The 25,708-nt window shown below is 40.9% G+C and overlaps 1 protein-coding gene across 4 annotated transcripts; it reads right to left on the bottom strand.

Moving 5' to 3' along the window:
* Positions 1–1,346: 1,346 nt before the first annotated feature.
* Positions 1,347–25,007, bottom strand: LOC126996560 (solute carrier family 25 member 36-like). Of its 4 annotated transcripts, none has more exons than XM_050857123.1 (8): positions 24,840–25,007; positions 21,331–21,621; positions 18,578–18,759; positions 5,084–5,208; positions 4,140–4,249; positions 3,936–4,036; positions 3,115–3,304; positions 1,347–2,861 (listed from the first exon to the last, which is right to left on the bottom strand). In XM_050857123.1, the coding sequence occupies exons 1-8, from the start codon at positions 24,881–24,883 to the stop codon at positions 2,786–2,788; spliced, it is 1,119 nt and encodes a 372-aa protein (XP_050713080.1). In that variant the 5' UTR covers positions 24,884–25,007; the 3' UTR covers positions 1,347–2,785. The 4 variants fall into 4 exon arrangements, with proteins under 4 accessions (XP_050713080.1, XP_050713082.1, XP_050713081.1 ...); XM_050857125.1 differs by lacking the exon at positions 24,840–25,007 and adding an exon at positions 24,666–24,802; XM_050857124.1 differs by lacking the exon at positions 24,840–25,007 and adding an exon at positions 24,490–24,655.
* Positions 25,008–25,708: the final 701 nt, after the last annotated feature.

Raw genomic sequence — 25,708 nt, 5'->3', positions numbered from 1 at the left:
AAAAACAATATCAAACACAAGCAAAAGAGACCACAGCACACTAGCATCAGAGTTGCCTATTGTTTTTATAGAGGGTGACTCCTCTTTCAAACAGAAGCATCCCTTTTTTATCCTCCCCTTCTCTGGATCTCCCATATGCTCTGGTAAACTCTTACTTCAGAAAAGTAAAAATTTCCATTTCTGTGCTGTAATATTTTTTTGTCAAATTATATCCGTCACACAATATTATTGCGCAACCCTCTTGCGCACGATGACGCATTTCACGTCATCAAGGGTAAAACGTCCTAACGCACGATGATGCGAAATGTGTCATAAAAGTTTTAAAAATTGATTAAAAATTAAGTTTTCGGTGAAAGTGCGGCAAATTTGGGAGCGTCATTTGTTGGGATAAGTTTCTTAATGGTAACATATGGCAACCTTACTAAAGAGCATAGATGAGGAGCATCTACTCTGTAGATTATTTTGAAGAAAAAAAAAATACAGTTTCCTTGGTGTAACTCGGGAACTAATCGGCGTATGAGGATTTTGAGGATACCATAAGAATCCTCACTAAATTCCACTTCAAAACATATATTTAGCTAAAAAAGTTGGCCCACAAAATTTCGAGCTAGCGAGTGAGGAAGAGGATTTATTGTCAACAATACTCTATACAGACTTGAAACGAGTTTGTATTGTTTATTTTCCTCTATTTTTATTTGCGCGTGTTCTAGTACAAGTCTTTATGAAGCCATTGATACCAAATTTATTGGGGTACGATATATCTGTGAGGGTAAAATACGTCTGGGAATGTAGAGTATTGCGGTGGCAAAAAAAGGCCGGTTGGGCCTGAGAAATGCATGGTGAGTGGAGCAGAAATTTATTGGAAACATATGGTGCGCATGAGGGTTAAAAGTTACAGTTTCAGGTAAAAAGTATTTCTGGGGTCACTTTAGGTGGCCTGGAATAGATTAACTGAATTTGAATTATAAATACAATTTTGCACCCCATAAATTTTTGCATACCTCACACGTACCCAATTATGTGCTAAGACCAGGCTAACACTGTAGGTCAAAACCAGGAAAATCCAAACCCAGAACACTTCTGGTTCCAAGCTTTCTGAATAAGGGATTCTCTCTCTCTCTCATATATATATATATATATATATATATATATATATATATATATATATATATATATATATATATATATATATATATATATATATATATATATATATATATATATATATATATATATATATATATATATATATATATATATATATATATATATATACATACACACAAATATATAATCTCAAAAGTTTGAGTTAATAAGACCGAGGAACTAATTTAAAAGATTGTAACAAAAAGTGCAGTTGAATTTTAGTTCCACAACATAAACAAAAAAGCAAGGATGGCCAACAAATGTTGTTAACATGATACAGCTCTTTAAGTACAAAACTAATATTTAATGGACATGCACTATATACATTTTTGGAAATAATCATCACAACCTGATACAAATAACATTCACGAATATCATCTACGGTAAAAAAAATGTACTGATCAATACCCGAACCAAGTATATTAATAATGCCTCAAGACATTTACAACACTAAGAGTAAGCCAGGCATTTGGCAAACCTATGTAAATACTGATCAGCAACAGTTATTCTTTTATCACTATCACTAAATCACCCTGCAGTTTGCAAAGCCATCACACCTTAAATAACACTCACAGCCACATTTCTAAACATGTGCGACTAGAACACAGCGCACAGACTGTGTGAATAAACACATATGTAGTAGAAGCCACGATATCCTGCAGTACTTTTGCTTCAAACACTGCACAGACATGGCATAAAGATGCTTTTAGCCAAGTTCAGTAGTTTAGTGTAACACTGAAAATTATAAAACTTCATTGCATCAATTAATAAATGACTGCAATGTTTATGATACCTTTCAAGATATATTTTGTTTACATATTTAACTGTTACCAGACAACAAATGTGTTGATATGCTTCAACTATTTAGGTAGCAGAACATTTTTAGTGTAAAGGCACGTGACCAGGCTTGACATATATAATACATTTTAAGAAGACTTATCTGTAGCATTTAATTTAGAGCAAGTAAAATGATTGAAATTTGCTGCAACATACCATGTTTGCCAAGACGATTTGATTGAAAACATGTATTGCTGCCACCACAGCGATGTTGCTCATTGTATATCCAAAGGTGCTATATATGCCTCTTATCACTGTTCCAGCAGGCATTTCTGATATGAGTTTTGAAACATTTCCAGATGAATAAGAAAACATTTTTTCACAAACTTTTAAAGAAAAACATAGCAAAGAGTGAGTCACTACAGTGCTGTGGCATAGATAAGTATCAATCATCATTCAATAAATATCAACCCTAATACTTGATGTGAAGGGACAGAGATGCCCCTCCACTGTAGCACCATCACAACACATAGCCAAAAGAAAGAGGAGGAAGACAAAAAAATTGCAACCTGCTTAACCTCATTACTTATGACTTATATTCTGAAGTAGTAATGAGAAAAAATTCAAGGATTTTTTTGATAAATCAAAAGAATTTAATATCTAATACATGAAGCTGGCAATTGAATTGATTCAATTCAACAAGAAACCACAATTCAGTACCTCAAAACTTCAGCAGCAATGGCCTACTAAGGTAAACTGGCTGACTACAACCTTAGAAGACCTATTGAGCAACACTCGGCTACATAGTGCATCTAGGAACCCTGAATACTGGGCACTGACCAGAGTACCACTATGGAGAGGTCTACTCTGCAGGCTCATCACCATCATCATCATAGTCAACATCTTCGTAGAAGTCGTTTGTAGACACACCGAAGTGCCTGAGAAGAGGGAATTTTGTGTTTATTACAAAAAGACACACACACCATGGTCCTGGGCTTTTCTAATCTATATTTGTTTTCCTCATTCCTCACTGAATTTTTATTCAATTTTCCTTGATATAGACAGGATGAGTGGTCCATGAACCAAAAAATCTATATCATGAGTCTAATGGATTCTCATGCAATACTTGCAACTGATAAAATTTCCTAATACCAATTACCAACCATCCACAAGGCTTCTTCCAATATTTACCTGGTTAGGACGTAAACAACACCCTCGTAGGTAGCCATCATAATAGCTGTGTTGGGGATCTGACGCACAAGCTGTGTTGTGAGGCCTCTATAGAGGCCATGCCACCCTTCTTCACGAAGGACAAGACCAAGGGTTTGCCAAAACCCACGGTATCTAGAGCCCTCTTCCCTCATCCGTGTTCTTGCAACTTCTGCGAGGAAAAAAAAAAAAAATAATAAATAAAATAAATAAAATAAAATAAAATAAAAAAATAATAATAATAAATAAATAAATGATTTAGAAGTATAGATATAGAACTGAGGTTATGGAATGCAGTAGCACAACTTTAATATGGTTCATATCCTGATGGCCTTTGAGTCTCTGGGATGCTACCTACTCTCTTAAATCAATTTGTTTAAAACATAGTTAATTAACTATTTCTTTGCCATGATATATCTGGTTCGGCTACAGTCATGGAGTCAATATGGTCTGATAATTCTTCTAGTATGACATTTCAATTTATTTAAAACATTAAAAGATCCTTTTTCCTAAAATAATAACAATAACAATAACAATAATAATAATAATAATAATAATACAAAATGTGGGACATGTTGATGACTGCTGAAGAAGGAAATCAAACCAATTTGTTGATGACTGCTGAATGAGGAAATCATACCAGTACCTCTTAATAAATTTACAATACACAGGAAAGAATACTATTTAAGTATTCAAGCTTAGGATATATTTTTAATTAGTTCTTCACAAAGTAATTTCCTTCAAGGATTCTTTATATCTACATCAACAATCCAAAGCAAAATCTCTGGTGTCTAATAATTTACCATGAGGATAGCAGAGAGAGGAAGCAAAAGTCTTCGATGTTGCACCAGCAAGCATGAACTCCAGGAAGTCTCGTGTAGATCGATTGTTGGGGTTCCCTTGCCTGAAATGAACAGACATTTATGATGAATACAGACCTTAGCATACCTAGTCAACTCACATGACACAGAGGATGGGAAAACTTGACCCCAGTAGCTATAGCCTACCTGTATGCAATTAGCTGGGCCTTGATGAATTCATACACAACAAAGTGGATGACAGTCTCCGAGATGCCATAGTAAGAGGCCGTGATTCCACGGTAAAATCCCCCAATGCCCTGAAAAACAAAATTATTATTATATTAATTATTTTCATCATTATTATTAAACAGCAGATGGATCACGAAAAGAGTACTAAAAGCTACTGGAGGCATCCCCTACCCACAATCTCTTCATAGTTTTCGTTATGCAAACACTCAAGTACAAATGGTGAGAGTGCTATATGGAAGTAAGACAAAGGAACATCAAAGTGATTGGTTTGATTCTGGGAGTGTGCAGAACAGTGAGGCATATCTGAAGCGGTCTATCATCATTATTGAAGGTATTTTCTCTCTAGTAACCATGAAAAACTTTTTTAGAGCCTGTATGGATTACTACCATATTTTATCAAATCAATTAAAATACTTTCTAAGGCATACACAAGAGGTTTTTATATCATGAAATATGAAAAACCTTTCTTAGTTAAGTACATCTGGTACACTGTTTCAGTCATGGGTTCTATGTGAGTGAAACCCCTACATCACCAATACATACACCTCACAGCAGACCAATGGATCTGTTATAATGCTATAGCTGTGCCACAAAAAGGTTCATTGAGAACAGAAATTAAAAGCCTACTCAAATGCTTTAGTAATATGATCTATCATCTGGCATTTATCTTTACTACACTATGGGATGGGAAAAAAAAAGAAGAAAAAAAAAAAAAGTGCTAATGACAGCAGTAAAAACAGTGGACAGGAGTGCTAGAGGATATACAATGACTGTTCTGTCCCTACTTTATTCTCTTCATCTTAGTATATAGAATACTAACATAAAGCTACTTTATCTGGGAGCAGAAAAAAAGTACACTGCCTTGCAATTATTTTCTCTACCTTCCCCACACCAACACTCACCTGCTGACGATACACTTTCTGTATGCACTCCAAAGCCGTGGTGCTCTGGCCATACAAACTATTGTCTAACTGGAGACGCGTCTTAATGAACCAAATTGGATTGGTCGCCGTGCAAGCTGTGAACCCTGCGAAAGAAGTAAAAGTATTGAAAATTAAACGAAGACAAAAATGCTCTTTCTTTGAACCAGTCTGGCTACTCATGTCAACACCTGCTCACTTGCCCACCTTGTTTACTATAAATATATATCCTGATGTGTTTGCCCGTGTTGAAAAGTGTGGACACCGTTTCTGTGAAATCAAACTACGGCAATATTTCTATGGTTTTATCATGTGTGCATGCCGTAACATGATTTGGTAGAATATCACCAAACCATCAAGTTTTCATAAGGTTTTGACTATGTTGTAGTAAACACATTAACAGTAAGCTCCCACCCTCACTGACTGCCACTATCTTCACCCTGTTTCGCTAAGGCAGAGAAACCTCAGGGTCAGTTAACCTCTCTCTCATCGAAAACTAGAAGGTCGTGCGGTCCAAGACTGTCCTCCATAAGATGCCAGGGTTTGCCTTACTACGCCTGGTGTTTCTGATGCCGTTAGGTGGTCGAACATAAACATCCCCTTCATCAATGTGCAATTTAACAGGCCCAACTTCGATTCTGACTCTAAGTTAGACAAGGATATGGCAAGAACCAAGCAAGCAGAGAAATATAGTGCCAACACAACTATAGGGCGACTGACAGTGACCCTTTGGAAAGAGCGCTACGGACCTACACTAAGGGATGCGAGTTTCGGTCCGAGTACTACTCAGTTTACTCGGTTCTTGGATTTGAGTGAGTACTACTCGGTTAACTCGGTTCTTGCAATTCAATTACTTGATCGTTTTAATCCCCCCAAAATATGGGGGATTTAATTAATCGATCGATCGACGATGATATATATATATATATATATATATATATATATATATATATATATATATATATATATATATATATATATATTTCTCTAGAAAGGCGAAGGGTGCGTGGAGACATGATCGAGGTTTATAAATGGATGAAGGGCTTTAATAAGGGAGACATTCATAGGGTTTTGTTGGTAAGAGAACCGGGTAGGACACGAAGTAACGGGTTTAAACTGGATAAATTCAGATTCAACAGGGACATAAGCAAAAATTGGTTTACTAACAGGGTGGTGGATGAGTGGAATAGGCTTAGCAGTCATGTGGTGAGTGCCAATACAATTGTCACATTCAAAAATAGATTAGATAAATTCATGGAGAGCGATATTAGGTGGGGTTAGATACACGGGAGCTTAGGGTCAAAGGAGCTGCCTCGTACAGGCCTACCGGCCTCTTGCAGACTCCTGCGTTCTTATGTTCTTATATGTATATGAGCAACACTGGTGGCGCGGAATATGTCTGTGTATTGATTAGCTGCCTCATATATTAACAGATGTCTTATAATCTGTAGGCCTTGAGCCTTCTGTTTTATTTCGAGCATGAATGTTCGAAGTACTGAACATAGCTCTTTGAAAATAAAAAGGAAAATTAATATTGTTTGAATTTCACATGGAATGTAGGACACTAGCTTATTAAAATCATTTGTCCTCTGACGAATATGAACAATTTTCATCTTTCAATCCTTTGACCTCCCCCCCTTAGCCTCCTGACCATCCCAGTACGATCTGCTGCCCGCCTAGCTGTCGCCTGAGTAAAGCAATCATTCAATACTCGGTTTACTCGGTTTTGAAGAGTATTCAAAATCGAATTACTCGGTTCGCAGAAAGTACGTACTCGGTTCCCACATCCCGACTAGCGATCACTGGCAATTTTAGGGGTTTCTAAAGGACCCAATTGGCGTCAAGCAGCTGCTGCTGTTATTCTGTGGGTATAAAATGCTCCTACGCACCATTCTCCCATCTAGCAATAGAAAACCTTGTCCAAATCTTTATGTATGCTGAATATACAGCATTTCCAGGGAAGACAACGTTACTTAAGTTCTTTGTCAGAGAGAGAGAGAGAGAGAGAGAGAATCATCACTCTTGGGGTCTCGAGAGATCATGCCAGGCATGAGTAAATTGTATTTTACGTACGTATTTTCAAAACTACGTTTCTTCAGATGACGTGTTCACCTCCTAATCTCGCATTCACACTGTGCTAATAGGATTATGTTTACCGTCCAGACATCGTGAGGCTTTGGAAGTCATGTGCGCATTAGCTGCACCAGGGGACACCAGGCAAGCGCCTGCGCGGCGGCGGCAGCCAGCCTGCTTCCACGTTACACGGACGGGATCAATAACAGCTGAGGACGACCCACCAACACAGTGCGGCCCGTGCCTGTGGTTCTCGGCCGTGCTCCGCTCATGGCGAGTTCAAGGCTGATCTCTTCCCCTTGCCTCCTTCCCTTTGTGTGATGATAGTTTGGTCTCCCTCAAGTGTGGCACACTAATAAACCAATGAAGTGGTGGCGAATTACTATTACTACTACTACGACTCCTATTCTTGTTGTTTAATTAACTGTATTTAGCATTCGACCGGATCCTGGAAGCAGGCGGTGGACGGGCATGGAGGAGGAGGCTGGGAGCGGACTGTAAACAGTGTTGAGGTAGGTCAAAACATTTACGGAGATACCTTGGTCCTGTGGTTATGTAGTAAGTTACATATCGCTCAAGTTCTCAGCAACACTGGTACTTCAAAGTGTGTGTGTGTGTGTGTGTGTGTGTGTGTATATATATATATATATATATATATATATATATATATATATATATATATATATATATATATATATATATATATATATATATATATGCCGCGTCCACTGAATATTAACTGGCGTCTACGAATTTACTTCATCCATTAAAAAGTATTTTGATGTCTGGTGCGCTTCAAAACAATGTCCCAACGATTTTCTATGTGACCTTGGCTATATCTAGGCCCTCAGAACGACTACCACACCTCGATAATAGAAAGCGTTGACCCTTATGGCCTATGTTTATAACCATGCGCCCTTCCTTCTTCCATGTGTTTGTACACACACACACTACTTGACAATTCTCGTTGTAATCTTTGATATATTATATGTATTGAACATACATGATAGCATGTGACTACTCAACCGTTAAATAATAATAATAATAATAATAAAAAAAAAAAAAACATGACACATGGACTAGTGAGACATTTTTTTCAGTAACACTGGCAACTAATGGTAGAGTAAGATGTGAAAAGTGTACAAAAACACACACGAGCCGGTGAAAACCAGACAGCAGATGGCAGCGTCCATGTAACGAGGTCGAGAGGGAGAAGAGGAGAGAGGAAAGGGGGTTCGAGGTTGTCGGAAGAGGGATGCCATGTATCATCAACCTGCGACACTGGACACCGCCCGAGGACTGCTGCCAGGCAACGACAGAGGAGAGCTGCAGGGAGGGAGATCAACGACCTACACCAACCAAACAAGCATGGCCCAACCCTAGGATAATAACACTCCCAGCATTGTCAAGGGAGGAGGGAAAGGTGTGTGTGTGTGGAGGGGGGGCGTAAAAACACGTTTGAGTGTAGAGCAAGTTAGGTTTAAAACGTTATTACACTTGTCCTGGTATCCTACGTCTACGGCGAGGAACATGACTATACCTTTAGAAACAGCGATAAAAAAGGGCATGGCTCGCGTATACGCAACTCCGCCTCGACAACTGAACTTTCTCCTGTCACTTATACGGACTGCGAGTTGAGTAATCAACTCGGGGCTCACGTGGTAACACGCGTGCCGGTGCTGCCTCACCTCATCCATGGGCCCCCTCACCACAGCCTGATGGTCGGACAGCCTCTTTTCCCGTACATTGCCCTCTAAGTGCCGTATGGTCAGAAATTAATTAAGACGCTTCCGCCTCTCATATCTACTATTTTCATACTCCCAAAGGAGTCTCAGTGGGTTCTAATGAGTGTTATTTAAGATTCAGAGTACAAAATAAAGATCAAACTACCACCAATCATAAACCTACATCTGGATATGCCCGAAACTCCTACGAAACCCTTGTCAAATATGTGTGCTCTTTAAGTTGTCCGACCCTGGTTCCAGCTAGTCATAGTATACAGTGGCAGCAAGAAAGGGGAAGCTCATTGCCGGTCGGTGCATCAACCCATACTAGATCAAACCATGTATGGCGGAGACAGACAAAAGAACCACATGAAACTGCACAAGGCGGGAAGATGGTTTAAGATGAGAACCGGAGAATGATGATGGAAGAGGGATTGTGACGAATGTTTGTTAACGGCTCCGACAAACTTTTACGAGGGGTTATTGGGTCATGGGAAAATAAAGTGACTATCATGGGAAAGGGTGGAGGGGAGAAAGCTACGTAGATGGGGCACGGATCAAGCATGAAGCCGCAAAAGGAGAGCCACACACACAAATGTCGAGAGAGAGAGAGAGAGAGAGAGAGAGAGAGAGAGAGAGAGGGGGGGGGGGGGAGGCTTTATCGAATATCCACAAAAATAAAAAGAGTTACACAATACCAAACTAATTTTCAGTCAGCACAGCCTGCTGCTAACCGGCCTTGAATTGAAACTCTAAAATCAATGTTCCTGGCTCCAGTAGAATGCAGCAGTAGACATCACGTGACAATCATTGAGCAACCTCGCCCTGTGACTATGACTTGTTATGCTGATCAAAATTCTCCTCCTCGCCAACCAACATCCTCTTTCAGGTTTCCTAGCAGGCCTGCCTAGCTACGGATCCGTGGGCTCGGGTTGAATCCCAAGTCCGGCTAGGGCTTGTCGTTACCCAGACTATACAACTACTTCTACTACGTCTATTTTCTACTCTATACACACCCTTTCTCTTTTTATCGGCGTCGCGCACGCCGATCAACAGATTGTCCATCTTTTTGTTGCTGTTGTTGTTCTCTTCAAGTTGTTTTCCTGGTTTACCCATGCATTGTAGACATGACATTGTATAACATTTGTTAGCCCTGTGATTATAAACATTATAAACAAAGTCAGCTGGGTTTTTTTTTCGTCTTGGCCTGTGGCGCTGGTAGGCCCTTATAGTAGGGCCTTATGGTCGGCCCCAGCCCGTTGTGGCGCAGGCAAGTGTTTATAGTGGCGCCATCTTTACTTTTCAGCATTTTCCATTTTAGACCCCTAGTTGCATAATATAAATTGTTGGAGGTGTGTTGAAGGGTCATGCGACGCCGATCTAGCACAGTTTTTGTGCTATTAACACTGCTTCTTCCATCACAGTAAGCGACACGTGACCACCTAACACATTTCTCGTCATCCCGCGTCCCCTCTCCCCCCCGAAACGCGAGTCACGTGGATCCAACGTGTTCGTCTCCTACGGTTCCCGTCACCGCGGCAGCTATTACTCCTCCGTCCGTGACCTTCAGCCACTGACTCAAGGTTGATGCGATGCGATGCTCCCTCCCCTCTCTCCTAGCTTTGCTTGTAGTCCCTCATGCTTTCTCTCTCACTCGTCTCCCTCCCTCCTTTCCTTGATTATCCTCATCCTCTCCTTATCCTTTCATCCCTCCACACTATTACCATTCCTTTGCTGTTGTTGGATAATACAAGTTATTTAATCGCTAGTTGCAAAGGCCGCAACGGTACACACACACACACACACACGTACCCCAGGGAGTTTGGCTTACAAAAATAGTTTGACACTTCCGACGGAAATGACTTCAAATGTATTTCAACCTTCAGACATACAACAAATGCACGTCATCCTCTATGAAAAGAAGCCCAACCACCTATTTACGTTGTAACAAACATCATTATCGTTTCGAACTTGTTGTAACACTTGTATACTGTATGTATGCATGTAAGTAGTTGCGGAGCCGTGACCGCAAATATAGCTCAACGATCTTGCACTATATATTAGCTGATATTAAAATGACATTTAATGCTAAAAGTTAATCCTCCCGCTTTCTCAAACCTAGCGAAATAAAGACGTCCTTTCCTTTGTGGTATCGTCTTATCACTTTTAATCACAAATGATAATAATTAAGCGTCATGCAACGACAAAGCTTACTCACGTTGAAATCACAATAGCCAGTAATTATTTGAGAGTATCTTAATCTTCCATATATGTAAACAAACAAAAGACACGCAGCAGCATCTACGCCAATGAACAACCTCACCCTAAAACAGTAGCGCGCCTCCTGTCCAGCCCCCCGCCCATTAATTATCGGAGAAAGCAAGCATTAGCGTGCCAGAATACCCATTGTTACTAAAACCAAATAACCTCCTTGTATCTTACTCTCTACCCTTCATTTATTTTTATTACATCGAGCTCACGAAAAACAGCTTGATATTACCCTATGTTTACCCTTGTATGTCTCGCTCGCATTCACCCACACATCATACAGAGGATGGGTACTAAGTGCTTTTACAATTAAATACTAAATTATGGTTAATCTTCACCCCCCCCCCTTCTCTCTCTCTCTGAAGGGTAAGCTCGAAAATGTTCGTCGCAGTGTGTTGTAAAGTATTCCGACATCACGATTTATTACGTCAAATAGTTGAAAATATGCAAAAAGGACAGGAAAGTAGTGTGCGCGTGTGTGTCATTAAGGATTCTAGAACACAGACAACAGCAGTACTTGGGACTGTCTCAAACACAAAAGACTGCTCTGACGGAATGTTAATATTGGATGAAGAGAAGCGAGGCGAGAAGATGGGATGAAAAGTAAATAAAGAACAGTAAAAGCAAAGATAAGAGGAAGCGGAGATAATGAAAACAGATGAGTGCTAATGCAGGGGCCCGAATGTGAAGATATAGGCAATAAAACACGGTAAGGGGTGTTAAATTATCAGAAACCAATAATTGGAGACGGTAGAGAAAGGTAAAGACTTGAATTTAGGAGAACGACTAAAAGGATGAACCGAAAAACAATAACAAAAAAAGATTGGCAGGAGTTCGGTATCGTATAAACGATTTGCTCTATCTGCAATAATTACTTCATGAAAGGAAAAATAAATAATGTATGATGAGTTTATAAGGTAGCACGGTAGAGCAAGATGACTGTGGACAAGTACAAGGGATGGCGGCACGGCACATGCATGAAAATAGAAGGCTGAGCGTGAAGGAATGGCAAGCTGTGGCCGGGGAAGGCACAGAAGGGTCTGCTCAGCTCCACTCGGCTCAGCCAACTCCCGAGGCCGACGCGCACTTCTCGGGCGGCGGCAGGGAGGCGCCCATGTCGTGACACACATGCGACCAGAATAACTCCGGGAAGAAAGGGCCCCCTCGATGTGTGTGTGTATGTGTGTGTGTGTGTGTGTGTGCGCTCAATCATCTCGTATACATATAGCGCGCACACACACATAACAGGCTGCGGCATCCACTTCCATTCAGACTTGGAGGGCAAAAAATCAGAGTTCGTTTTTGGCAGATTTTATAATTTCTAGTTACTTTCCTCCGTTCGTTCAGATATACTGTTACCCCCCCCCCCCTTCTCTCTCTCTCTCTGAAGGACAAGCTTTCACAAGTAATGCTCCTCACAAGCGTGTGGAAAGGCATCACGGCTTCCCGTACAGCACGTCGATGATTTCACGCAGACGCGGCGTGAATGAAGCTGCCGCTATACAAACCCAAGAATATTGACTATTGCGCTGTTCATGGGTGCTCCCCATTCTTATTGTTTTTATCGCTTTCACTGTGCCGGCCTGTCTTATCACTGGCCCCTCCACCCCCGTACCTTCACCAATCACCAGCTGTGGTACCTCCGCGTGAGGGCTGCTGCGTGGTTGACTGCCATCGGGAGGCCGCTGCGGTCACGGCCAAGGACGCGCTGCTCACCGCCATCCCCACCACTACGATACAACTTCATTCACGACCAAAATCTACAGAATCCAGCATCTGAGATCACTACTAAATTTATCTTACTAAAATAACAAAAACTAGCATAATTGTAGACAGGCCCAAGTCAACCCAAAGCGGCACGTAAGCTGACTTGAACTCGCGTCACTCGATCCTCTTTCTTTTTGCTGCACCATATCACGCTGTCACATCGTGTGTGTGTGTGTTTCTCCCTCCACTGTGCTACCTCCCTATTTATTTCACTACAAAACTTGGCGGTGTTAAAAGGGGGAGCTACCTACCCCCTTGGCGTTCTTCACTGAGGAATAAGAGTAAACACCAAGCTGCGGGAGGAGAGGGTTGTCTTCGTGAATGAATGCCTCGACTCATAAAAAAAAAAAAAAAAAAAAACCGATCCAATAAACGATGACTTCAAACATGTTTTTGCCTCTTGCATATCAGACATTACACTTTTCTATTATTTCTCCATCTATTTAATGCAATGATAAATTTCCAACAGCCTTGCCGACAGTACCTAAATAATGCTCTACTCCAACCTTACCCTCCTCTTCTCTTCGCCCCACGCTCTTCCCCAAGGACAACTTTTACACTTTCTACTTGGTTGGTACGAGTGTGTTCCCTCAGGGGTTCTGGTTATGTCCCTTCACGTATCACAGAGTAGTTGTTACGATTGGCAGGTGCCCAGCGACGTTTAAATCAGCAGCGGTGGTGGGCATGATGAACGACGCGTTTGGGGCGTCAGGAAGATATTTGGCAAGCACTGGTAAGGCTCTTCCTCAGTGGAAACTTCCCCTACTCGAAAGGTTTGGATATGGTGGCGGTGCTTAATTGGCACTGCTGGGTCACTGTGCCAAGAATGTTGATCTTGGCAGCCCTCGTCAACCCTAGCCATCACGCCCACGGGCAGGGCCTACTTAGCCCTTGCCATGGGGAAGAAGCTTGTCCCTGGGGATGCGGCTAGGGTGCTGGCTGCTAGCTGCACCTACACACGTACTTATCAGTATGACAAGGATGTTCAATTATCATTTGATAAGACAATCACTGCGACCTCGGACAGTTCATTGAGAATTTAAGGCGTTGTGCTGGTTGAACGATGTGCAATGATCTGCTATGGCAAATACATATGCTTGTGGTCACAACGTGTTAATATGAAATGTCAACTATAAATTCACACGCCAGTCGCAACGCAATTGTCATTGAATGAACAGTCGATGCCATAAATAACGCTTAAATAGACACGAACACAAAAGAGAAAGCGTGCCTCCACAACGCAGTAGGTGTATCCTGTTCAGCCCCACGCTCTAACCCCCTGCAACCCCTCACACCATGACAAACAACATACGTGTCTGCTCATTTCTGCACGAGCGGGACATCCCTCGCCGCACCCAATAATTTTTGTAGAGATGCAAAACAAAAGCAACAAACAAACTCATCCGTGTTCAAATATTCCTCATTCCGGAATAAAATTGTGAAAGCGCACGAGCGCGTGCGTGCGTATGTATACTTTTTTTATGCGATATATATATATATATATATATATATATATATATATATATATATATATATATATATATATATATATATATATATATATGCATACATATACACACACATTACAATGGTATTATAATTGGCTGTGCTTGTTTGCGTATATAATTGTACCTTCAGACACTTCGGAGCCCGATACCAATGGCCGAAAGCCTCAGTCTCCGTTGCTTCACAGAATTGTTTAACCATCATAACCGGCCCTAATGCCATGCCCGGATGCAAGAAGCTGAGTCCCGCTGTAGCCCCTGTACAGCTGCAGCCCACCGCTGCATCGCCGCGATACCTGCGTCGTTACTAAGGAGACGGGACACCTGGCACTGCCCCGCCTACTATTGTCAAGACGGGCGGCGGGTCGGGGAGGGGGAGACACACCTGTAAACAACATTCTGGCGCCGTCTGACGCCCAAGGTCACGGAAAACCACTACCGCCGCCAGCCAACCAGCCGCCAAGTCGAGCGCTCACAGCCGTACAGAGACCCCTTGCGAGCCGTCCCTACTGCTGAGCAAAACATGGATACCTGACCTCTCTCTCCGCCTCATAGAGCACATAAATAAGGATTATAACCGACGTCCACGCCACAACAAGGCGGCTTTATTACTGTATTATTTATAAAAGAAATGAGTTTGTTACACGGCTCATCTATGAATAATGTTTCCTCTCTAAATGAAATAACCGGTAAATCCCTGAGTGAATGCATGACCGTGCTAATGAAACGCTTTATATACGCACCGAGTGAAGGTTTGTCGCCACCCAACGGAGAACGCAGCAGCCAGCTGACTATTTGGAGACTATATCGGGACGCATTACGCACTAAGCATCAGCAAATGTGTTACTCTGGGGCTGTATATACACACATGCCCGCATTTTCAAGCATTTCGAGGCTCACACGTCCACATTTGTAGTATTTCCATGGGTGGTTTTATGCACCTATTGATAGTTTGACAAGGTTGCTGCACCATGAACGTGGAAAATACTCATGAGAACCCGACCTTTGTCCTCTATTGCCTTTGGAAATATTTGTTGTCAGACCCTAAGCCTCTGAGAATACGGGCCAGTCACTCAGCAGTAGTCTGTTACGAAGTGCAATCTTGCTAAGTGTTAGGCCTAACCTGCGTGCTGTGCTCTCTACGGGGACCTATGTTTGTGGACAAAAGCACCAAAGCATCTAACCGCAAAGCGGATCAACAAAAAAAAAAACTGCTACATATTTACAATTTAATTACACAATGACGAGGCAACTAAAAAGCTTCAAATGAATTTAAAAAAAAGTCCAAGCTTTTTCTTGTCGATCTAGAAAGAATATTGTACATGAATGATGCTTCTTATGAGAATCAGACAATATCGTTTGAACTCCACAAAGCGAAACCTGGTGCAGTTTTCAAAGCTACGCATCTCGGGATATCTAATCACATGAGACCCGATTAAAATCTTTTCGAAACACGTCCATTAACCACTCGTCCCCATCCACTTATATTCTATCAGTTCATCACAAAACAATTCATTCAGTAAGACTGAAGTCTTTTGCAAACTTATACCATATTCAACTTTTTCTGATGGAGATTAACTTCTTAACTTACGGATGCCATTAAATAGAAAACATCTCTAACAATACAAATAAAAAAAGCGTCCTACTTAGCTCTTGTCACAGTCTGTTGATAAACACAACTGCCAGTCACTTTCCACTCCCCTATCAGTGTTTGGGCTTAGGATGACATACTACCGCGATAGTCCACACCCAACCCCTACCGTCCAGCCCACTCACGCTGACCCAGTTCGAGCATCAACCATTCCCGGACCCACCAGCCCACCATAATCATCCAACACCCTCACCACCAAAGTTAACAAGTTGTCGTACTCATCATATTTGCCAACTTCCGACCAAAAAATGACGTATTCACACAGACAACGATATTCATTCATCGTTATTGTTAAAATCGTTAATTATTGATTTTCTTTTGCAATAGTTATGAGCCAGAAACCGGGAAATACTATGTTTTGAGCACGCTGCTCCCCACCAAATGGCTGTGGGGGGAGTGGCGCGCCGCACACCTATGGATTTCTGAGGCTGTTATATCGTTTTTTCTGGAATATCTCAGTAAGTATCAGTTGGATCACTATGATACTTTGCCTCAATTTGTTTCACACCCTCCGCTAATATTTGTCAGCATAGTGCATTAGCAGAGGGGTGTGGGTAAGGCACATACTCTTGAGACTTTAAGAGAACTAGCGAAATGAAATGACAGTAATCGGACAAGGCCAGCGTGACGTCATTATAACGTCAATTCCCAGGCCCCACCCACCTCTCTCTCTCTCATGGAAACACCTACCACTGGTGCATGCTGTATTCCTAAAGTATATAGATATGCGTTATGTCGTACTGTATTTGTCATTTTATATTTGAGTGACATTACGTGTAAATAAAGGCGAGGGTAGGGTAATGTGGAGGGTGATAACGAGCGTGAATGATGGCAGTCAGATGTATGCCATATTGTGCAGCCTTGGAGCCACCATCGTGTACGTCCGAGTTTATTGGACTGCAGCCATAAGCCCGTGTCACAAAAATGAAATCTCGGGTCTCCTCAAACTGCTCAACATCACCAAACTATCTGACTGTCATCATTCACGCTCGTTATCACCCTCCACATTACCCTACCCTTGCCTTTATTTCCACGTAATGTCACTCTCAAATATAAAATGACAAATACAGTACATAACGCATATCTATATACTTTAGGAATACAGCATGCACCAGTGGTAGGTGTTTCCATGAGAGAGAGAGAGAGAGAGAGGTGGGTGGGGCCTGGGGATTGACGTTATAATGACGTCATGCTGGCCTTGTCCGCTATTTCCCTTCAAGTCTCAAGAGTGTGCCTTACTCACACCCCTTATAATACACTATGCTGACAAATATTAGCGGAGGGTGGGAAACAAACTGTGGCAAAGTATCATAGTGATCTAACTGATACTTACCGAGATATTCCAGAAAACGATATAACACAGCCTCTGAAATCCATAGTAAGCTAGGATTAACACCCTGGCCCACTCGCTCTACTTTCTTATCTCCCTCTGAAGTGGTTACGTTGCTTCCAGACTGAAGTGTGCCAAGACGCTGCTTTTGTTTGTTCAAGCATATAATTTCTCCCTTCTTCCTTATTATTCACTCCAAATGTATTTCTTCTTAATCCTGTTTCTTTTTAAGCCCTCCTACGGTATTTCATTCCCTCTCTTTTATCTCACACACTCATGGGCACCTTTACTTCATACTTTCCTTCCTTCCTTACCTTTTCTCCCTCATCTCTCATTTACTCCTTTTCCTTCATCCCTCACATTTGCTAATTACACTCTCTCCTCTCTCTATTCATCTATCTATCCATGTTTTTTCGTTCTTTTATCTATCTCACACACCACTTCATCCTATCTCTCTATCTATCTATCTGTCTCGCTTTCACTTTCTTTCATCCACTTATAATTATTAGAGATGCCCATCAGATCCCCTTCCTGAGCCACCACTATACGAGCAGGCCGTCTCCTTCACCGAGTCTTACGAAGTTACGATGCCTTATTTAGGCCTAAGCTGCATCAGTCACCCTACCACGCGGCCGAGCGGGTCATGGAGTACACGCCGACTCGCCGGTAACCACAAAAAAAAGTCAGCCGTGAAAGTGCCAACTGCTACTACGCCTTTCGCTTCTTCTATTTACGGACACGTTTCAAAATGGGACAAGAAAATCAATGAAGACCTCCTACAACAGTTATCATTTACCCCAAACTAGTACTATGAATCCAACCCCCTTTTTTTCTATCTTTCCTGGTCATCACGTCCTCCTTCCTCCCCTGCCTTCCTGCCAGCACACCGAACGCTCCACCTACCACACCCTTGCGTGTACCACCGGGAACCTGCGCACAAACTTTGTCTCCAAACGATGGCTTAACTCTAAGTACACGAAAGATTCACAAACAAGGTTAAAAAGAAAAAAAAGAATTGGTGATGTTGAAAGTAATCAACAGCGTCTCCGAAATGTAATGAAAGGTATTAAATCCCTTCCACCCGTCCATTCAACAAAAAAGGAAAAAAATAGAAAATAAAGCTCAACTCTCAAACAAAAACAACAAATAAATACTTACCAGCCCAGGAGGCGGAGAGGACATGGACAATAGGAGTCTCTGGATTCTTGACTTTGTTATTGAGGAATTTCTTCATTTGTGAGTAGGAGCAGAAGTAGATGGCCCTGGAGGGCGCCACACCCACCAGGTTAGGGCCCAGGCCTCGGAATAACGCCCGGGGACCCTCAACCTCAATTATATATCTGGAGAAGAAAGATTCACGGGTGAGACTACTTCAGAGGGTAAAAGGGAAAGGAAGGTAACCGATTAAGCTGCTGACCAGTTTTATATATATATATATATATATATATATATATATATATATATATATATATATATATATATATATATATATATATATATATATATATATATATATATATATATATATATATATATATATATATATATATATATATATATATATATATACAAATATATATATATAAAATTGTGTGTGTGTCAACTAAAACTTGGCACGAAAGGCACAAACAAGAGGATGATAAAGAAAGTGTACTCTAGTTTTGATAAGTAGAAAGGATGAATAAAGTTGCATAACTAAAATACTTTTCAAACAAGCAAAAAACTCTTGAATTGCTGGTGACCTGCTACGAAGGGCAGGAATGGCCGTGGAGAGAAAAAATAATCTATACACAAACTTAAACTTCAAATACCAGCTCTTTCCGCCATATACGTGATTGGTAAACATCATCCAAATCTAAACCAATACACATACTAATCTACTGGTGTGATGTAGAAGTGTGGGAAGCAGCATGAGTGCTTCATTCTTGTGTGAAGTATGCATAGACGGTTCAGTGGAGCTGATAGGAACTAGACTGCTGGATTTCCTTAATTATGATGCAGTTCTTTTACACAATATTACTAAGTTTTCATGGTGAAGAGGCGAAGCTTGCATAGGACAGAGTTTCTGTAGATTGCCACTTTAGTTATACTACCACTACACCCTCATTTTAACAGCTACAGCACACCTTTGCCATAATAACCATTACATTATCAAACCCTCAATATAAGTAAAATAGTAGCACGACAACCATATGCGAGCGCCAATGAAACCTGCGTCCTGAACACTTACTTATTTTTTTCATTTTGATTTGGTGACAGGCACACTAAATTTGGATTATCATAATTACTATTCAATATGATTACATTGGTACTTCTACGTGAGTTCCCTGGCTCAAGAGGTTTTGAATTTAGGGTGTCTACGAGTGATATTGGTAGGTGTATAGGAAACTGCAAAATCAAGTTGAGCACCACCATCTCTTGATGATCAAAATGAGTAGATTGAGCATCCTTTTTAAACAATCAGACCTGTCACACAGCCTACAGCACACTATTAAATGCAAGAACCCCACTGAAGACTAGGGCAGGTTTGGTACCACAGTAAACTGACTTCCATAAACTGTCCTCTATATCTTTATCACTCTACAGTGTATCAGAGCAGAGTATTGAATAACATTCATTACAAACTATCAATGTTATTTAGACATGCCCATGGCTTTTAAGATATAAGAAATAGGTCAGCAGATCAGCCTTTGTGTGGAAGCTTGTGTGCTCTTAAAATAAAAAATAAAATAAAAATTGAATCTAAATTTAACTTTTTTTTTTCAAGGTGGAGAAAGACCAGCCCCTAAACTTCAGGCAATCTCAAACCTATACAAACCTCTCATATGAACAAATTATTACTAGACCTAATGTAACTTCCTTGTGTCTGGCTTAAATAACAAATTTCATTCAAGTATCCAGGACAAACTTCAAAACAAAAGTCTAAGTCTATCCCTACTGGTTTCCCACAGAAAGGTACGGGAAGAAGACAAGCCTCAGGTAGAAAAAGGGTCAATGGAAATGGAGGAAACTTTCTTGTTAGGTGTACATGAAATAAGGTTGATGCATAATTTCATACTGTCATGACAATTATTGATGTATGTATTTCACTATTATATGGTGTACTGTCCCAAGCATCTCCTAACCAAAATGATCTTGATGCAATATGTATGTTCACCTAAACCCAAGAAAAGACAAAATGTGTTACAGCCAACTGAAATTTATACTTCTGTAGTAATGTTGCATCTATAGCAAGCTTTGAATGCAAGAACATAATTTTTAAAATCACTGCATGAAGTAAGCCACTTTGATTTTTGTATGAACTCTCAGTGAAAGTAACCAAATAGTGTTTTTTTGTGGGTGAAACTGTAAAATGCACAGAGCAAAAGTGCAAATTTAGATTAGTAAATTACATACTTGATTCAAGGTAATTTACTATAATGTCCATTCATAATCCTACCTTGATGAATAAGAAGCCATGCATCTTGCTTGCCACTGCCTTGACACTATGTGTGTATAGATGTGTGGCCCATACTACTGATATATTATGACCTTGTACAAGGACTCCATTCAGTTCTTAACATTGCTATCCTGTGTTAAGGAGGAGTTTTTTTATGGTGATCATTAACAATACAATTTGCAAAATAGCCATTCATAAATAGTCAAGTTCTGGCACACAAAGCTACAGGGCCCAGAGACCTCTTGATAGACTTTAACCCACCTAAGGTGTGAAAGTGATTTACAATTTTCAAATTTGCCATGAGAACATCAGTCACACTACTCATTGTTGGGGAGTACTTATGAATGAGAATGATGAAATTTTGAAATGGCTGTTTTTTTTTTTAAATATATAATATTTATCTAGTTACAATTTAAACATGTTAATGTTAGGATTGCATGAACTAACTTGAGCATAATGAGGTTTAACATACTTGAGACAATGGAGGATGGACAGACTCTGCCTCTGTCCACCGGGGTTTGGAAGCTGCTGTGACAGCTGCACAATCTGAGTGCCTGAGGCAAAGGCAGTCATGTGCAGCCTGCGGACACCACCTCCCCCTCGGTGGTGGTGCTGGGGCATGGTGGGGCAGGTGGTGGAGCCTCGTTGTTGAGCCGCTGGTGGGGGCAGTGTTCCACTCATGTAGTTGAAGGAAGAAGACTGAAGCCTCGTCTTCACCACCTCCAGCGGGCACGTGGCCACGGCCCCCATTGTGCCACCACATCTGCCATAGAAGAGGACCAATTGAAGGAATGCATTCTGAATGCCACATGATGCAAACAGCTAAATAAATATTTTCATGTGTGAGGAAACTGATACATCAATGGCAAATTAAGTGAAAGTATGATATACAGACATGGAATTATATTCTTAATAGGGATATTTTCTCTCTCTCACTCTCTCTCTCATGTCCATTCACCCAGAGATATGAATCACCGTAGTCATTGAGAGGGGTTGTTTTGGTGTAGCCCTAGTGTGATTGCCACAAGTGTTCAAGAAGAGAGGAAGATTATTTGGATGTGAATTGTGAATTATCAAATTCCAATTCATGGTATCATTTAATGTAAATTTTCACATAATATATAAATGAAATAACTAAACTCCATCACTCTGGTTGATATTAGTGTATTCATAGTGGACCTATCATGGCTCTGACAAACAAGGCATCATATTTTTAGCATGAACCAAAGGTTAAGGAATGAAGGCCAATAGCAATTGCAAATGTAGCTTTTAAGTTGATCATGACTATAACTAGAAATAGCTTGAGAATATATTATAATATATGGATTAGGAAAAGATACAAATTCAAGTTTCAGAGAGGACAGTAGGATGAAGATGTTGGAGAGATAGATCTGATAAGATGAGAAGAGCATTAGTAGTAATTTCAATAGACTTTACAAAGGAGTACGGTACAATAACATTGAGAAAAAATAACAAGTTCTGAAGAACAATAATGTAAACAAAAAAAATTGTTTCATAGTGGGAGGATCTATATGTAAGGGACAGAAATAAGGTAGAGATAGACAAAGAAGAAAAGTTAGAAATATATGTATGTAGTATATAGCTAGTGAAATGAGACAGGTGCAGCCAACATTATTCAATCTGGTAACATATAGAATAAGACAAGAATTAAAAGTTAGACAAGAAGATGGAACGTTATCGGCAAGTAGTGTACAGGAAGCAGGTAAGAGAAAAAAGTGGAGATTATAGGTACAGAATATATATTAGAAATAAATTAAAATCATAATTTTCAATATAAAAGATAAACCAGAAAGTATGGGGGGAATTAGGATTGGGGATATTGATATATTTAGTAGCTACACAGTATTGGTAAAATGACAAAAGGAATTGTTTTTAAGTGCTTAATACCTCCATGTTCAAAATTAAGAAGCAAATTGTTCAAGGATATTATTAATTTATGCATACATGAGCCCACTTCTTCACATATAATACAACACAACTTGGTCTTACACTTGTGATTTTCTACAAATGGTGACTTGCTCCACATGTAATGCATAATCCATATAAGTAATGATGTATATGTACTCTTCTAATGACTCATCCCCAGCAGTCAGAATCTCGGCATTCTGGGGGGTTGGATATTACTCTAGAATTACAGCCAGCTTATCCTGGCAGCTGACAATCTTTTCTGGTGGATTATAACATTCTCTTCATCACTCTGATAACTGCTTCCATCACAAGTTACTTGCTTCTGAGATTTGAAAAACAGTAATGAAAGACATGATCAAGAGGCAATAGGTTAGGTACCATTTCAATGCCTCGGTGCTCATCTCCGTCACATTGGCCCTTGAGCCTGTGGTGGGATGGAGTCCATCACCCCGGGACACAGGGTCAGTGTGACACCCGGGTTACCACAGTTTACCTTAATCCAGGTTTCCCCAGGTACCCATTTATCGACCAGCCCGAAAGATAGGATGAATAGCTGGGTGAACTGCACACCAACTGCCTGGGCCAGGATTCAAACCCGGGCCCGTAGAGTAGTAGCCAGGCATGCTGACCACTAGACCACTGAGCATATGCTATCCTTAGCAGGAATATATTACTATTTTAGCGGTGATAGGTTATTATTTCAGGGGTGGTGCATTACCATTTTAGTAGTGATAGGTTACAGTGTAAGAGGCAATAGGTTATTAATTTTGTGACAATTGGTTACTAACCTTAATGGCAATGTTTTTATTTGTGTCAAGAGAATACTATTTTAGCTGCAATAGGTTATTATGTTAGCAATAATAGTATACTATTTAAATGGCGTTAAGTTACTATCTCTAATGGCTTAGGGTCACTACAAGACAGGTGAAAATGTATTTGTAACCTCTTAATGTGAAGGCTCTGTGCTCCTCAATCTCACCGACAAAACTATGTATTTTTGAATGGTTTGATCTTAACCACCCCAATATCATTACCTTATACTATTTTTTGTCAGAAAATAGTTGGTTTTCTAACATCAACCAAAACCTTAGCATTTACCCAGACTAGTTGGGGGTAAAGGGAGAGTCATGGGCAGTAAAAACTAGTGATATTTGTTTCATTAGTATCAATGGTATGTTAAATATATATTTTGTATAATCATTGAAGTTAGTCGTTTTGTAAAGCTTGAAAACTGTCACCTTTCAACTATGCAACAGGTAACACTGTACATTTAGATTGTTCTTCCAAAACAATTGGGTTGGGACTGCCTTTGCATGGCAGCCTCTCTGACCTTGAGTCCCATATTAGGCATTGCTGAACACGTGCTTCAGCTACCGCCTACACGAGTAAGCATGGCAAAGTAAAATTACTTCGATGATTGATTAGCAAAATATTACAAAAATAACAAATTATTAATAGAAATGTCTTGCCCTATTAGCGTTGTAGATTAACTCGTAACTAATGACAATTGATGTTTTCCTTTTCACTAGGAGCATGGTGACAAGTCTTGTCACAACAACCCCGTAACAGGCATGGGTGTTCCAAGAGGTCGACATGTTACATCTACTTTGTCGCTACTCCCCGCCCCTGGCCTGCCAACTACATCACCTTGAACAACTCGTGCGAAGAAAGAAAATACACGAAAGCCAGGTCAGGTACCCACTCTCCTCCAGTACGTCGCAGTGCCTGCCCGGCGGGTCGACACGGCAGGGGCGAGGCAGGCCGCAGGGGTGGAGCGGCCTGACCCCTGCCTACGTTGTGCTGGGGCCGTCACGTGTTCCTCCCCCAGCCAACACAACACTTAGAATTAAACGTGCTGGGGCCATCACGTGCTCCTACCTCAGCCAACATATCGCTGAGAAGGAAACACAACTACGCTTTAGCTTGCCATGTAAATGATCTCAGTGTAAACATAAGGACCACGGAGCCCTGCAGACGACCGCCACACAAACACACGTCCCACACACACACACACACAAACTGATGGCCTCCCCGGCACCACCACCACCTTACCCGCCAGCAAACAGGTGGATAAAAGTATCTCTATTGAAACTCATGTCGCATTAAGGTTTGATGCACAACACAGCACAGCCAGCAGCCCTTCCCCATCACTGGTTCAGACATTACTGGGAGGCGCGGCGGCCGGGCGCTGAGTGGCTTTCCATCACGTGCTCACTTGCCGCTCATTGGTCGGCCGGCGAGGTCCTGTGCGCGGATTGGCGGACGCGTTGGCTGTGTTCCAAGTGGACATGTGATTTTTGTTTACATCCATTCTAACGATGGATGCAACTAATTTTGTATATGCAGTTCTGTCTCTTGCCTAGTCATACAAAGGTACTGCATAGCGCTCATGATCTCTTTGGGTTCCTATGTGTATCTCCATGGAAGTCAATTTTTCCTCTCCCTCATCCCTTCTAACGATGCAACTGTTTATATATAGATATATATATATATATATATATATATATATATATATATATATATATATATATATATATATATATATATATATATATATATATTACGTTTCCGCCCATGGCGCCAGTAGTTTTTCTTGGCGGGGCATGATGGTCGGCCCCAGCCCGTTGTGGAGCGGGCGAGCGTTCGTACTGGCACCATCTTGCTTGACTAATGCTCCCCTCCTCCCCACTCCCCCCGGAGCTCTCTTTTAGAGAGAATGTAGAGTCCGAGTTGATAGCTGGTCTTCTGGACAGCGTGTGGATAGTCTTAGGTCACTCGGCGGTGACTGAAAAATCCCAGCTTATGGCAGTTCTGTCTTTTGCCTGGTCTTGCCAAGGTACTGATATACATATTCCTCATGCTCTCACTAATATCTGCATCTCCAAGTGGGCAGAAATTAACTTTTCTTCTCCCTTTCACAT

Source organism: Eriocheir sinensis, chromosome 10, assembly GCF_024679095.1.
Source record: "Eriocheir sinensis breed Jianghai 21 chromosome 10, ASM2467909v1, whole genome shotgun sequence".
In the NCBI taxonomy this organism is placed as follows: Eukaryota; Metazoa; Arthropoda; class Malacostraca; order Decapoda; family Varunidae; genus Eriocheir; species Eriocheir sinensis.
Note: the sequence above shows the minus strand (reverse complement) of the source record. Positions and strands in the feature narration are given on the sequence as shown.